This window comes from Chiloscyllium punctatum, chromosome 38 (genome assembly GCF_047496795.1).
Source record: "Chiloscyllium punctatum isolate Juve2018m chromosome 38, sChiPun1.3, whole genome shotgun sequence".
NCBI lineage: Eukaryota > Metazoa > Chordata > Chondrichthyes > Orectolobiformes > Hemiscylliidae > Chiloscyllium > Chiloscyllium punctatum.
In genome coordinates, this window is record NC_092776.1 from 45,697,471 (window position 1) to 45,712,539 (window position 15,069).

The window sequence follows — 15,069 nt, forward strand, 5'->3', positions numbered from 1 at the left end:
TCTGAATTAAGACTTTCATGCAGATCCAGCTTGTCAAGAAAAAAAAAACTGTAATACTCTGCTTTATCCACAAAACAATGTAAATATCTAATTATTTCATTTTTATTCACTTTCATTTATAAATGACAATTTATAAAATGATCACATCACAAGAATTATGAAATATGTTAAAAAACCTTTACCTTAATTGAATACTTACAGTGACTAGGTCTAACGGAGTTTGCCCTTCCTGATTTTTCATTGTGGGGTCAGCTCCATGTGCTAGCAATAGCGCACACAGTTGCGTCCGTCCTTTCTGGGCTGCTTCATGAAGGGGAGTAAAAGCCCATTTGTCTGTTGCATTGACGCAAGCATTATATTTTATTAACATTGCTGCTACATCTACATGCTGGAAGAAAACAAAAAGCATGTTAGTTACAGCTTTGTTCAAAATTAAAGTAAAATAAAATAGTGCATGTACTTGATAGACATTCACATTACCTACAATAGACAACACCAAGTATGAAAGCTCTACATAAAGAAAGACTCCATCAAGAACAGCGCACAGAAAATTATTTCAGGGTATCAAATTCCAAACAACAGATATACATGATCACCACACTTGCCACTTTTAATGTCCATGATCTATAAAGTAGCTCCACTTAATACCTTACTTCAATTAATGGATATTTATAATACATTCAGAGTAACTAATTGAACAGTCCCAGAAGAACAACTCCTGAGTGCTGGAATAAAACAATGATTTTAGGTTGGCTCACCTAACTTTAATTATTTACTGGATTCCCATTTTTAAGCAATCATATTCATCTTTGTTGGATTAGATTTCTCTCCCAATAGAATTACACTCTTGTATTTTGGTATCTTACTGTCAACATTTTTGCCCAGGTCAACACCAAGCAAGGAAAAAAAAATTGATGAGAGAACCCCAAATTAGAGATTTAATAATGTTACTTTTTATTTCTTTCCAACCATTAATAATTAAAGAAGTTAATAATATGAGATGGATTTGTCATAGAGTGGCAAACACACTCAGATTGGCACTTTGGGTTTTAACATTAACAGTGAGCTTCACATTTTGGAAAGTGGATTCTGACGAGGGATCCTTCAGAAATGGGGAATGCAAACCTTACAGATCCCTTGTAATGCAGGATAGTTGTGGAAGGCAAACCATACCTCCTTTTCACAGCAGTTAGTCGTATTATTATTAGATTTAAATGTCCAACATCACAATAACAGCCAAAGTAGCTTTATATGAAGTACGTAAGTCAAGTGTGAAGGTAGGGTGCAATGGTGCAAGTTGAAAGGGAACCAGGGAATTGACGGAATGTTTCAGGACAGGGGGAACACTGGGGCCCAGGCCCGAAATCCTACGAAGGGAAGGGCAGGTATAACTGGCAATTTTTAGGGCTGTAGGAAGGGGATGGGGTGGGTTTAGGAATTAAGGCAAGGTCAAGGGGTGAGGCAGCGGGAAAGTCGGTTTAAAAAGTTACCAAGGAGTTATGCTAGGTTTTCAACTGTTGAACATTTCTGGATAACTAAGTGCAGCAGAACCAAACCATCTATCTGCAGAAATTACTAACTGGTCATTAGAAAATCTGGGCCAATACATCTGAGTATTAACTAAACACAATTATCTTTATAGCTCTAGATGCATAAATGCCAAGCATTAACACATCATCATTGATGGTCACAATTTTTCTGATGCACAATTGTCAAAATTTGCTGACAAAACCACACTGGGCTTGAACTTTTGTACAACACGTCCTCTTCTCAGACCATTGCACAAATCTCTTTTTCACTGGAAGAAATGTATGAGACTCCATGTTTGCACAATTGTAGAAACTCAGCTCTTCCAACTAAATAGTAAAGCAAGTTTGATCATGGCTCATTTGCTTCTCAAATCTACTTACCAACAATGGTAATTTAACTCTCAATATCCTTAGCGAAGAAAAGCAACCTTTTGAAACTTTTGACTGACCTACCTTCAAGAGCTTTTTGGAACTTGTTTCAGACTTCCATGACCTTTTTTGTGAAATAGTACTTCTCAAAATTACCCCTGTACCTCAAGATCATGTCCCCTTATCCTGGACTCTGTCAATCTGATCAAAATCCATTAATGATTTGAACCTTCAGTTATATTTATAATCGAGGAATTCAATTATGATACAGCTGAAACAACCTGTGTCATAATTTTGCCTTAAAGCCCTGGTACGATTCTGTTTAACTGGCAGTGCAACCTTTTCAAGGTCAATATATCTTCCCTGAAAATCATACCCAAATTAGGCATAAGCAGCTGTACAAATTAAACAATTCCCATTTATGTGTATTCCAGCCCCTCTGGGGTATTAATTATTTGCACCACCAACTAACTTAGTGATGTGTATATTTCATTTGTTCATTGACAGTTCCCAGCTTTGCCTGGCAAATTATTAGATCTATTTTTAAGTAAGAAGTGAGTGACTTTTTACATACTCAAATGTTCCAATCTAACATTTTTGCTTTCATCTACTAGGTTATACAACTTAATACCAAACTCAAGGTCCTCCATTCCTTCACGCTGGTCATTTATAAAATATGAATCCCTATATCGATCCCCTGAGGAAACCACTAGCTATATTTCACCAATCTGAGTAGGATTACACATTACTGCTTTTGTCTGCTGCCTCCTAATCAATTCCCTGTCCAAGCCAACAGGGTAACTCTAATTTCAAGTGTGCTTGATTTTGCTTTCTCTCTTATTTGGAACTTTGTTAAATGTTCTGCAAGCACAGATAAATAACATCTACAGACAATCCTTTATCTATCAACTTTGGGTCTCCTCCACAAAAAAATTCAACAGGTTTCACCGGACATAACTTAGCCATTACAACTATCAGTTCTCTCCGATCAGCTTGTATTTGCTTATATGTTCAGTTATGCCTCTAATAATAGTGTTTGTTAACTTCGCCACAAGTGATGATAGAATAATAGGCTGTACATTTTCTAGCTTCTCTTCTTTAACCTTCTTAGAAGAGAACAGTGACATTGACATTGACTAGGTGGTTCTCAGCTTGGCACACAATGAAATAGTAGTTAGTGGCAGGTCAGTATCTCCAAATTTTCACAGGGCTAGTAACGGGAATAGATACCAAATGGTGATAAACAGAGTGAGATCATACAAGGTGCACCACATTTGAAGTGACAAGAGGCAGAAGTTTTACTTTGCATGTTGGTGATACCAGGATTGGTGGGAAGCTAGCAGGTTGGGAACTATATGCAGTCTTGTCATGGCTCCTTCACTCAACTATGGCATTAGCTTCATACTTCTGGGTTTCTGCGATGACGACTTGTTTGTGCCAAAGGAAGGATTTCTAATTAAAGTATCCTTCACACCAATCAGAAAGACAGAACTGTGCCTTGTTTTATCAACTAAATTCAGCAATCAACAAAAGGATGCTCTCTAGGTCTCTGACTCATCCCCAGATCTCCTGCTGTGGCTTCTGAGGGGCTAAAATAATGTGAAACTCCTTTGGAAAGAAATGAGAGACTAGCTTCTCAAACTCAGCAAGTGTGGTTAGAAGTGGCTAGGGAAGTTGGCGGAAGTGTGGTCCCTTAAATCTGTGCCTCCAAAAGGTCTATGATCTCTCAAGGACATGAAAGGAAAGTGGCATAACACTTGTAGGCACTCAACTTCAACATCTATTTCCCCAGCATTAAGCTGTATAGAGTCACAGCTATGTAAAGCACAGAAACAACTCATTCATTCCAACTAAATATCCTAAATAAATCTAGTCCCATTTTCCAGCTTTTGGCCCATATCCCTCTAACCCTTCCTACTTGTGTACCCATCCGGATAAGTTTTAAATCTTGTACCAGCCTACACCATTTCCTCGGCAGCTCATTCCACGCACGCACCTCCCTCTACGTGAAGTTGTTGCCCTTCAGGTCCCTTTTATCTTTCCCCTCTCACCCTAAACCTTTGCCCTTTAGCTTTGGACTCCCCCACCCTAGGGAAAAGACCTTGTTTTTCACGCTATCCATACCCCTCATGATTTTCTAAACCACTAAAAGGTCACCCCTCAGCCTCCGACATTCAAGGAAAAATAGCCCCAGCTTCTTCAGCCTCTCCCTATAACTCAAACCTTCCAAACTTGGAAACATCCTTGTAAATCTTTCCTGAACTTTTCAAATTTCACAACATCCTTCCTTTGGAAGGGACACTTTAATTGTATGCAATATTCTAAAAGTGATCTAACCAATGTCCTGTACAGCCGCAACGTGACTCCCAATTGCTATACTCAATGCACTGATCTATAGAGGCAAACATACCAAATGCCTTCTTCACTATTCTATCTACCTGCGCCTCCAATTTCAAGGCATGAACACAGCTTTTCATCTCCAATCATTCCTATCTGAACAGCAAATACTTGTACACTACTTCACCTCATTAACATTTCCTATCCTATACTCATAATTACCATTCAAAATTGGAATCACATTCTCCTCTCATGTTTCCTTTCTAACACTCCATTGACTGCTATGTCTCCCTGTAGAAGGGACCATAATTCAGGGACAGGCAGACAATTGGGAGTGGCCCTTCATTGATAGCTAGTGACAATGTATGCCCTCTAGGTACTGCGATGGAGATCTTGCTGACAAGATGGCTGCTATGAAAATTTGAGTCTCATGTTGCTCAGTCATTCTGAGAAAGCTGATCCTTTGTATTGCCTCCTCAAGCTGGATCTGTGTTCCTATGCTGCAAAGACTGACAACAAGCAAGATCAGTTGAACATGAGTAAAGTCCAAAATAGGTGCAACGACTTCTTCGAAAGTGGCAAGTTACCGGAGATATAGTGAAATTTTGTTCCGAGCATAAATTTCTGTATGTCAATATTCACTAGTCTCTCACCTTTTAAAAGACGTTCTGCTTTTCTGTTCATTCTAACAAAGTGGATATTTTCATGTTTTCCTGTATTATACTATAATCTGCCACCTTCCTTCCAACTTGCTTAGCTTGTCTATGTCCCTTTGCAGATAGTGTTGTCCTCAAAGCTTACTTTCCCTAGTACTTTCACATCAGCAAATCTGGATACACTGCATCGCCTAAATTACAGAGTGTGTAAACAGTTCAACCCCATGCACTGACCATTACAACATTTAGTCACAACTTGTCAACATGAAAATGACGCAGTTACCCCAAATCATTTCTAATCTTAATCCTCACAAACATTAATATATTAGCCACAATCCCACAAGCTCCATATCTTCCTCAAGTGTTCTACCTTTAAAAATAGCTTAAGGAAAAAAAACATCAATTTCCTTTTAGCTACCCTGCTCATTACATTCTAAAAAATTGTTAATTAATTTTTCACCAGCAAGACTTCCTTTCACAAGACCTGCACTGACTCTATTGCTCATATACGTTTGTAAATGTCACATCGTGACATCCATATAACAAACCCTACTACTCATTTCACACTAACTGGTCGATATTTCCACATTTCATGCTCCCTTCTCCTTTAATATAAAGACTCCATGTGCTATTTTCCATTTTAGAATCCAGGATATTTTCAAAGATTGAAAGCAATGCACCCAATACTTCCTGGGTATTTTCAAAAAAATGTAAATAGGAAGGCTTCAATATAGCAGACAACCTTGCACTGCAAACCTTCACAAACCTTGCAATATGCATTTGAAGCTACAGCTAATACAGCACAACTGAACTGCTTGGCCACCCATGGAGTATTTAACCAAGTAGTATAACCAAAACCAAAGAAAAAAAATTCTACATAAAACATATGAATGTCACAAATGAATACTTATAAATTTTTGCACTGAAACACTGAAGCAGATTAGCAGGCTCAGTAACTTAATCAACTTAATTATTTTCAAAATTACCAGGAAAACTAGTGAATTTAGTACAGTACTGTGTTTCATCTTACCCCATATGAAGCAGCATTATGTAAAGGAATCAGTCCCCCTTTGTCTTGAGCATTCACATCAGCACCATGTTGTAGCAGATATTCTGCAACTTCAAGATTGTTGTACCCAGCTGTTAGACACACAAAAGTGGATGACAATTGAAAACTTAGATTCACTCTAAAGTAACAACACATGGAGAATAAAACACAGCAATTCAAATTCCATGAGTTAACTAGACAAGATGTAATCTACAGCTTTCCCATCATTTCTGCAGTTTTGGGCAAAACAATGCATTTTTCAGGTTTATCACAGTAGTTTAAAACTTGACAAATACAGAACTACTGTAACCAAGTTTAGATGGTTAATTTATATTTTTGATATTTATACCTCACCTACATCACTTTTACATCACTTATTTAGATATATAGGCAAGGAAACCAATAAGTTTAGTCACTTATTTGTTAATTGTGCTTTAAAAATTTGATTCTACTTAAAAGCCAAACTATGAAATGTCACTTCAATGTTATCTGCACTAAGAACAGTTAGCACAAGAAGCTAAAAAATCATACTTGCTCCTAATTAACTCCAGTCAGAAGGATAAAATCATGACATGACATTCATTCTGGATAGTTAGTATAATGGAAAATTGTTTTGAAAACAGTATTTATAATAGGCAAATATAAATGCAATAGATAATTTTCTTGCTCTTGTATTTAATGTCATCTCAATGAAATATTCAAACATCTTATTGAAATGAGATGCTACATTTGCTAAAATAGCATAGCTCATAATTCATCATTTCAATTAATGTAAAATTGCAGGCAAGACTCCACCTGCCCATATAAAGAAAACTGCTTCTCCAGCACAAATACTTCACCCCATTAAGCAGCACCCACTATTGCAGGAATAAATCTGCATGGTTCAGTTGGCAAGATGAGCAATATCTAGCTAGAACCTGAATTAATTGGAAAATAGTTACAGTGACTTCACTAAAAAAAAAATGAAAAATTTGATGAAAATGATGAGTAACCTATAGGTTTAACAAATACAACCAGAAACAGCTGGAAACCTAGCATCAAAGAATAGTTGCCCCACAAAAAGAGGCTATTTAGCTCACCACATTCAAGAGCAACTTGGCTAGTTCCATTACTTTGCACTTTCAACACAGGCGTCTATTCTCTCTTCAGACATTTACTCAAATTCCCTTATGAAATTTCTGACTGAATCTGCTAATATGCTAATATTATGTCGCTGTTGATTCTTTGATCAATAACATTAAATCATATTCTTGCTCTTAAATTTTTTTGCAAACGGGAACAATTTCTCAACGTATTTATTTATAGACCCTTCATAATTTTGAACACCTATGTATATTCTCAACTCAACCTTCTCTAACAACCTAAATTTCTCCAAACTATCAACATAATTGGAATTGCTTCACCTTAAAATCAACCTTACACTCTCTAAAGTTGCCACATCTATTTAGAAAGTTCTTCACCTAGAATTTCTTTTAAAAAAAAATCACTCTTGGGATGTGAGCATTGTTAGCTTGGCCAGCATTCATAGTCAACCCTCAGAAGGTGGTGGTGGACGTCTTAAACTGTTGCAGTACATATGCTGTAGAGAATCTGGTTAGAGTTAGAGAAAATGCAGAGGTCTGTATTAAAAATGCAAAGTAGTGATACTAGCTGAATTGCTCTTAAACATGAGCGAAATGGCCTTTGTGCTGCAACTATTCTTTGATTAGGGACAGAGGTCCAGGATTTTGATCCAGACACTGAAGAAATGGCAATATCTCTCCAAGACAGGGAACTTGCAGGTGGTGGTATTCTCATGTATCTGCAGCCCTTTTCCTTCTCGATGGTAATGATCATGGATTTGGAAGGTGTTGTTTAGGGACCTTAGTGAATTTCTGCAGTGCCTATTGTAGATAGTACACACTGCTGCTACTGAGCTTTAATAGTGGAGGTAGTCAGCTTGTGGTTTTGCTGTCAGCTGGACCAATCTTCTATTTAGGGCCAAATCAGTGTTACCATAGAAAGTTTCATCACAACGTCTTCCTGTATGCACATCAATATTTAAAAAGCACATGATCAAAGTATGCCTTTTAATTTCTCTTTTTATTTGCCCTGCAATCTTCAATGATTTTGCATATTTAATGCCAGGTCTCACTTTGTTCCTGGAATTATAATTCATGGCTTAAGTTGCCAATATTGTTTTTGCACCTTGATTTTTTTTAAAAAAGTTTCTTCCTCTACACATATATTAGACAAATTGGTGCATATCAAATATATTGATTAGTACAAAATGGTTCAACTCTAACCAGATTAGTTTCTTGGTCCCTCCTGGACATCCACTCTCTCCAGCAATACAAGATTGGCTTCACTAAATATTGTCTTTCTTTGATTACCTAGTTTTCCTGTACAACTGACATCTGGAACTATTTAGTAACCAGTCCTGCCTATTTTTGAACTAAGTCTCCATTATTGCTACATCATATTCAAGCGTTGCTCTTTATAGCATTAACTTACTAATCTTATTTGTATTTCTGCTTATATTCATGTATTGTAAACCTAATTTAGACCTTATTGTATTTCTTTTTGGTCTAACACCACCTAATAAGTTACTTTTTCTTACTCTAGGTATCTCTCTCTCTCTCTCTCTCCCTCCCCCAGGTCTTTGCTCACCTTGCCTCTCCTTTCTAAGGCTATACACCGTGGTTCCCATTCCTCTGTCAATTTAATTTAAACCATTCCCAAAGCATGAGAAAACTGTCTATCACGTTCATTGGCCCCACTCCTACGAGTGAAACCTGAAAAGTACCCCAACCCCAGAATTCATCCGATGTTGCAGAAACCTAATGCCCTCTCACCCATATATTCATCTGCTCAATTTTCTGATTTTTATAGCCACTAATGCATGGCACCAGCACTAATCTGGAAATTGCTCCTTTGCACTCTTGCTTGCAAATTTCTATCCTAAACCTCTAAAATTTGCTTGTAGTAGCTCATCTCTCTGCAGGTCAGTAGAAAGACTGCATAATATTAAATTAAATTTTGTATTTTACGTGAAGGACAATCATGGATTTTAGTTTTATTTATAAAGTTGTTCTTTTGAGCTTGTTAGCAAGATGTCTGGAAGTTTGTTTGCAAGTATGCATTTTTATTATGAACTTTTATGATCCTTAGAGCAAAGGACTGGGGATTAGTCCAATGCAGTGAAAAAAAAGGATAAACTGGTGTGACAGCATTTCAGGGACTCAAATATCTAGAAAGGAGTCAGTGGTGGTCTGCACCAAAGGATAGAGGCAAGATTGTTACACTCATTGATAAGAAATCCTGCAAAATGGCTGAAAATGAAGTTTAAGGAACTCAGATGTTTGTTTTGAAGTTAAAATAATAGCCAGTTTAGTTAGCAGTTTGTTGTAGGTGTTTCGTTACCATCTGAAGAAAAAGCATTTGATGAATGCTCCAAAGTTTGCCGGACAGAAACTGATTACAACTGTGCTCACCTGAGCAAGAAGCCATGGTGAGAAGATAGCGATAAATCTTCACCAGGATTTAATGTTTGTAAGGATATTAATAGGGTAAAATACATATAGCGAGTCGGAATCCTTTTCTGTTACTTGTCATGAATTTGTCTCAATCTTTCTGTCTAGTGTAATATTAGTTCATGCTCTTGTTTAATAAATGTTTTAGTCTTTGTGATGAAAGTACACAGGCAGACTCTTGACTGTGTGTACAAGAACTGATTTCCACAACTTAAAAAACAAAGTTGGAAAGCCAGGTTTCACATTGTAACCTGACTTGTCAAATATTCACATCAGACATGATGACACTTTACGATATTGATACTATCAAATTGAGTTAATGATTGTGAAGGTACTACTTTGATGTGAAAGTGCTAATTTTGCCCCAAGCATTCAATTGGCTGCACTTCTCCATATTACACATAAAGCAAAGTTCAGAATTGATGTAAAAAGACCTGCTAAATGCAAAGGTGTTGAATGTCTGCCCTGGGTGTCTCTACAATTAACATTGTCTGCTGTACACAATTTTTTCACCCTGGTCATGCAACCCTTCTTTGCAGCATCAAGTAAAGCAGCATCTCCACTCAGGAGGTCTTGAATGTCAGTGTCTCCATCCTTTATCAGATCAAGGGCAGTATTTCCATCTCGATTCTTCTTGGTTGGATCAGCACCATGCTAGCAATTTAAACAAAATTTGACACTGAATATCTGGGATAACACTGCTCAAAAGACAGATGAATTTATTAAAGTCATCCATAGAACTGGTTCTATATTTTCTCAATTTGGCCCCCATTTAAGTCTTATTTGCATAAGCACAAACTGCATCTGCAAAGACAGCAGTGACATCAAAACTACAATCAACAAACATACGCCAAAAGTCACTTCATAGTACAGAACCTGCATCATGGGAAAAAAAATGATGCGCAGTGAGAACTTCTTAGCTTGTGTTCATCAGCATAGATGCAAGAATGCTTATTGTTCAGAACCCTTTTCTCATTCAGAACAGATTGTTGCTTCCTTTGAAATTTGGCTGCTTGCATCTGTCTTGATAAGTACAGGATGAAAAACTTCAACAGCATGATCCATTTTTCAGCATAAAGTGAGAAGGCAAAGATTTAAAAGGGACCTAAGGTGCAATTATTTTCTTGCAGAGGTTGGTGTGTATGGAATGAGTTGCCAGAGGAAGTGGTGGAGGCTGGTACAATTACAACATTTAAAAGGCATCTAGATGGGTACATGAATAGGAAGAATTTAAGAGGGATATGGGCCAAGTGCTGACAAATGGGATTAGATTAGGTTAGGATATTTAGTTGGCATGGATGAGTTGGAGCAAAGGATCTGTTTCTGTGCTGTACACTTCTATGAATCTATAGCACAAATACAATGAAAAAACAGATGGTGCAATCAACCTAAAGGATGACAAACTCTTTGTCCCAAATAAAATCAAAAAGGAAACTGTGCCAACTAAATTAGAAAGTTACTAACATTTAATCAAACGTACAAGCAATAGGCACTGAAGTCCTCCAGCACAGCAGTGGAAATTGTGTGCACCCTCTCCAAAGACACTCAAATATCTACCCGAGAGAGAGATCTGGAGTAAACTCTAGAATCAGAGGAGGAATATGGCTGCCTGCATAATGCATTTGCTTTATTACAGGGAAAAATGGTTGCTTGCTTGCTGGTGTGTTTCCTTTGAAGAAAGTGGGGAAATAATAGGATGCATGGGAAGTTCTCCCTCTAGTGTTCTGGTGTCAATTCATGTAGCCATTTTCCCCCACTTGTCATTATGGCAATGATCACTTACTGAAGTATGCTCCCTCAGTAATATACTCTATTGTCAGCCTCAAATCGCTCATGCCCTGGAGCAGGATTCAAACCCACAACCTTCTCATTCACAGGGGAGATTTCTATCAGTTCAGTTGCGGATAACAGACAATCCTGCAAGCGATATTGAAGGAGAATGTTCTGTGTATTGATAAGTATAACTCTCTCCACCAACACTAGGTTATTTGGTCATTCATTGTGCAAGCTGCAAGGTCCAATTCACATTCATTCTGCATTTCCCTTTAAGTGACGGCAACTGAAAACAATTAATTGCTAGTGGAGCACTAGATGTCATCTGAAACAGTTATTTCTTTGATATTTATTCTTTGATTTTTGTTATTACAGCCTGTATGTCATTAGTCTTACACTTACCCATAAACTTACAGGCCTTGGACTGGGACACCAGTTTAGCAAAAGTTGTAAACAGCATGACTAACTCTTTTTACAGGGGACCAGGTACTGTATGAACAGGGCAAGCAATTGTACATCTCCTGAACTATAGATTCATTACTGAAATAGTGAGAGTGAGGAAATCCAAGTAAGAGTAGTTCATTTAATGCCAAATTATGAAGAACACAAAATAAAAGCAGAACAGATAGTCTAAACATTTTAAATTTGCCAGCATTAGTTAAAACCTTAAGGAATGATATTGCACATGTCAAGTTAATTTTCAACAAGAACTGGTGTATCTCAATAATTCAGACATACCACCATTGAAAATTCAAACAACAGTTAAATAGACAAGTTTTTCCAATAAATTTAGCAGGTGTGCAGTGGGTATCACAACTCCACACTTATGATTTGTAATAAATACTTCAATCCTTCATGGTAATAGGAGTAATATTCCAACTTATGAGTGAGCAGAGGAACTTGGGACAGCAACATCTTAGTTTTCAGGCTTATAATGCATCCAAAGTCAGTCGAAGTCACTTTCAGGTCTGCACCTTTAAAGTGAATAGTGAGCACTGATAATTTCACCAATTTCTACTGCAAGATCTAGGCTCACTTACCAGTAATAAAAGCTTACAAATATCATACTTTCCCTTTGCTGCAGCCTCATGCAAAGGAGTAAACCTCCACAAATCAGCGACGTTGACCACTGCACCATTTTTGACTAGGAGTTCTGCTACTTCATAATGTCCATAGGAACACGCATTGTGCAATGGAACCAATCCCCTAGGAGAAAGATTAAAAAGGGATGCCAAATGATGAGGTCTCATTAAGATTGAAAAAAATTATACTGCTCCTGGAACTATTACAACAATATCCTGATTGACTATAAACTTATGTAAATTGAAAAACTTCCTGTAAAAATTCTATAATCAGTACTCAGCTACAGTACTAGCTTTTAGTCATTCCTAGAACCAAAAAGTGGATATCCTAAAGAATCTCCCTTCAACGTATAACCTTATTTTCTATCAAAACTCTAACCAGAGTGGTGAATGCACATGAGAGTGTACAGGTGGCATGTGGGTGTCAGGCAGTCTGCAAACATCCCTGCGTATGGGGTGAAGATGGGAAGTAGTAGTGGAGAAAGATGTGAAGAAAAGAACTGCCACATAGCTGTTTCCTAATAAAATAATTGAAACTATTACATTCAGTATTTAATTTGTAATTAACAATGGCAAAACTCCTAAGCATTAAAATGGCACTCTCATCAAGATTTAATGCCACACTAGACATCAGTAACAGTTTCGAATTTTCAAAAAAGCGGAAAGAGTTAGGAAGTAAATAAACATTACCCTTTATCTTTGGCATGAACATCGGCACCATTTTGCAACAAATATTCCACAACGGATACTCTGTTGTAGCCAGCTGCAAAGTGGAGAGGAGTAGATTGGCGCCCTTCGACATCTCTGCAATTTACATTCTGAAGAGTGCAGAGTTTCTGAAAGAATACCATTAGACAACATTTTTAAATATACTCTCCAGCTATAGTTCTTTAAGGGCAGAACTAAAAGATTAAAAAAGATTAAAATCTCAACTTTTGAATATCAGTGCAGCTGATTTCAGAATGGGAATTTCAGAAATATGCAGGTGACACTACAACATAAATGAACAATTTACTTTCATAAGTGTGTCGCGGACATGACCTTCATACCTATTCAATATAGACTAATTTCAATCCACTCAACCGTTTTCAATCATTGAAATATATCATAAGGAGCTAAAAAACACTAAACGGTAAATTGCCTTATCTTTTTTGACCTAACTTTCTACCTTTAAAGTTCTAATGTTGTACACTAAGTCTAGAAAAAGCTCCATGTTCTCTCACCCACGTCAATACTAATTACATTATTTCACAAAATGACCAAAACTGCATGAACTACCGTCATACTTAAAGATTTAGTTTATTATTAGTTTTCCTCAGGTCATTATATCAGAACTAATATGGCTACATTTCTGTTGAAACCCCCAATGCAGCTAGTTTTTTTTTAAATTGCATTGAAGCCTGGGAGCTTCATCCAAGTGCAAATATCCAGGACAAACTTAAACTTTCTTCTTCAAGGCTCGCGTAAAGATCTATAGCTTGGGTGCCGATTGTCGTAATTGCGGGTATGTTCACTGGCAGACGTTTTGTCCTCTGTCCAGGTGACATCTTCATTGCTATGGAGCCTCCTGTGAACCACTGCTGTACTGTCTCTTCTGGGAATTTACTGGTTCCCTTCCTGCTGCTTCCGGTAGTTTGTTGTCGTGGCCGGTATATTGGGTCTAGATCCACGTGCTTGTTGATGGAGTCCTTGGATGAGTGCCATGCTTCTGGAAAAGCTCTGGCTGTCCAGCGTTTGGCTTATTCTGTGATCATTGTGTTGTCCCAGTCGAATCTGTGGTTCTTGTCATCTGTGTGTGGAGCTACCAGGGACTGCTGGTTACAGCACTTAGTGGCTAGTTGGTGTTCGTGGATGCGGATTGTTAGTTGTCTGCCTGTCTGTCCTATATAGCATTTCATGCAGTCTTTGCATGGAATCTTATAAATTACATTTGTCTTGCATGTGATGGGTATAGAGTTGTTTGTCCTGGTGAGTTGTTGTCAGAGCGCAGCTGCCGGCTGACAAACTGGCAGACAACTAGCCACTAAACGTTACGACCAGCTGTCCCTAGTAGCCATACACACAGATGACAAGGACCACAAATTCGACTGGACAACACAACAATCATAGGACAAGCCAAACAAAGGAGAGCCAAAGCATTTCCAGAAGCATGGCACTCACCCACAAACTCCATCAACAAGCACGTGGACCTAGACCCAATATACCGGCCACTACAACAAACTACTGGAAGCAGCAGGAAGGAAACCAGATAAATTCCAGAAGAGACAGTACAGTAGTGGTTCACAGGAGGCTCCAAAGCACTGAAAATGTCACCTAGACAGAGGACGAAATGTCTGCCAATCAACTTCCCAACTCAGTGAACATACGCGCAACTTAAATTTCTTCTTCCATCAATAGATTGCAGGATTAAAGTAAAGTAAAAAGAAAAAGTTTATCTTTATTTAGTTCTTTGCTCCTTTATTAATTTTATAGTTAACCAGATTGAAGTACACTGTTCACCTATTGAGCAAGTTGTAATAATACAAATTTTCAAATGTAAAAGTTAAAGATGCGTGAATCTCGACATTTTATTCTGAAAAACATTACCTTGACCATACTCAAGTCTCCAGCTTTGGCTGCTTCCAAAAACTGCCGATCAGTGTCAAAGTTTCCAAACATGACACCTTCTACAAAGTGGATTTGCAAGAAGAAAGGAAAACAGATTTTAAATAAGGCAACAGAAGCTTAAGTTCAATGCTAATGAAAAGATGCAATTAGAAAACT

The 15,069-nt window shown here is 37.6% G+C and overlaps 1 protein-coding gene across 1 annotated transcript in view; it reads right to left on the minus strand.

Annotated features, from left to right (window-relative positions):
* LOC140463584 (poly [ADP-ribose] polymerase tankyrase-2) overlaps window positions 1-15,069 on the minus strand; it is a 69,922-nt gene that overhangs the window by 16,170 nt on the left and 38,683 nt on the right. Inside the window, exons 13-18 of the mRNA XM_072557779.1 lie at window positions 14,893-14,972; window positions 12,997-13,142; window positions 12,265-12,430; window positions 9,886-10,105; window positions 5,922-6,031; window positions 200-388 (exon numbers count right to left, since the gene is read on the minus strand). Of these exons, the coding sequence (XP_072413880.1) occupies window positions 200-388; window positions 5,922-6,031; window positions 9,886-10,105; window positions 12,265-12,430; window positions 12,997-13,142; window positions 14,893-14,972 (911 nt within the window). The remainder of the gene's footprint in view (window positions 1-199; window positions 389-5,921; window positions 6,032-9,885; window positions 10,106-12,264; window positions 12,431-12,996; window positions 13,143-14,892; window positions 14,973-15,069) is intronic.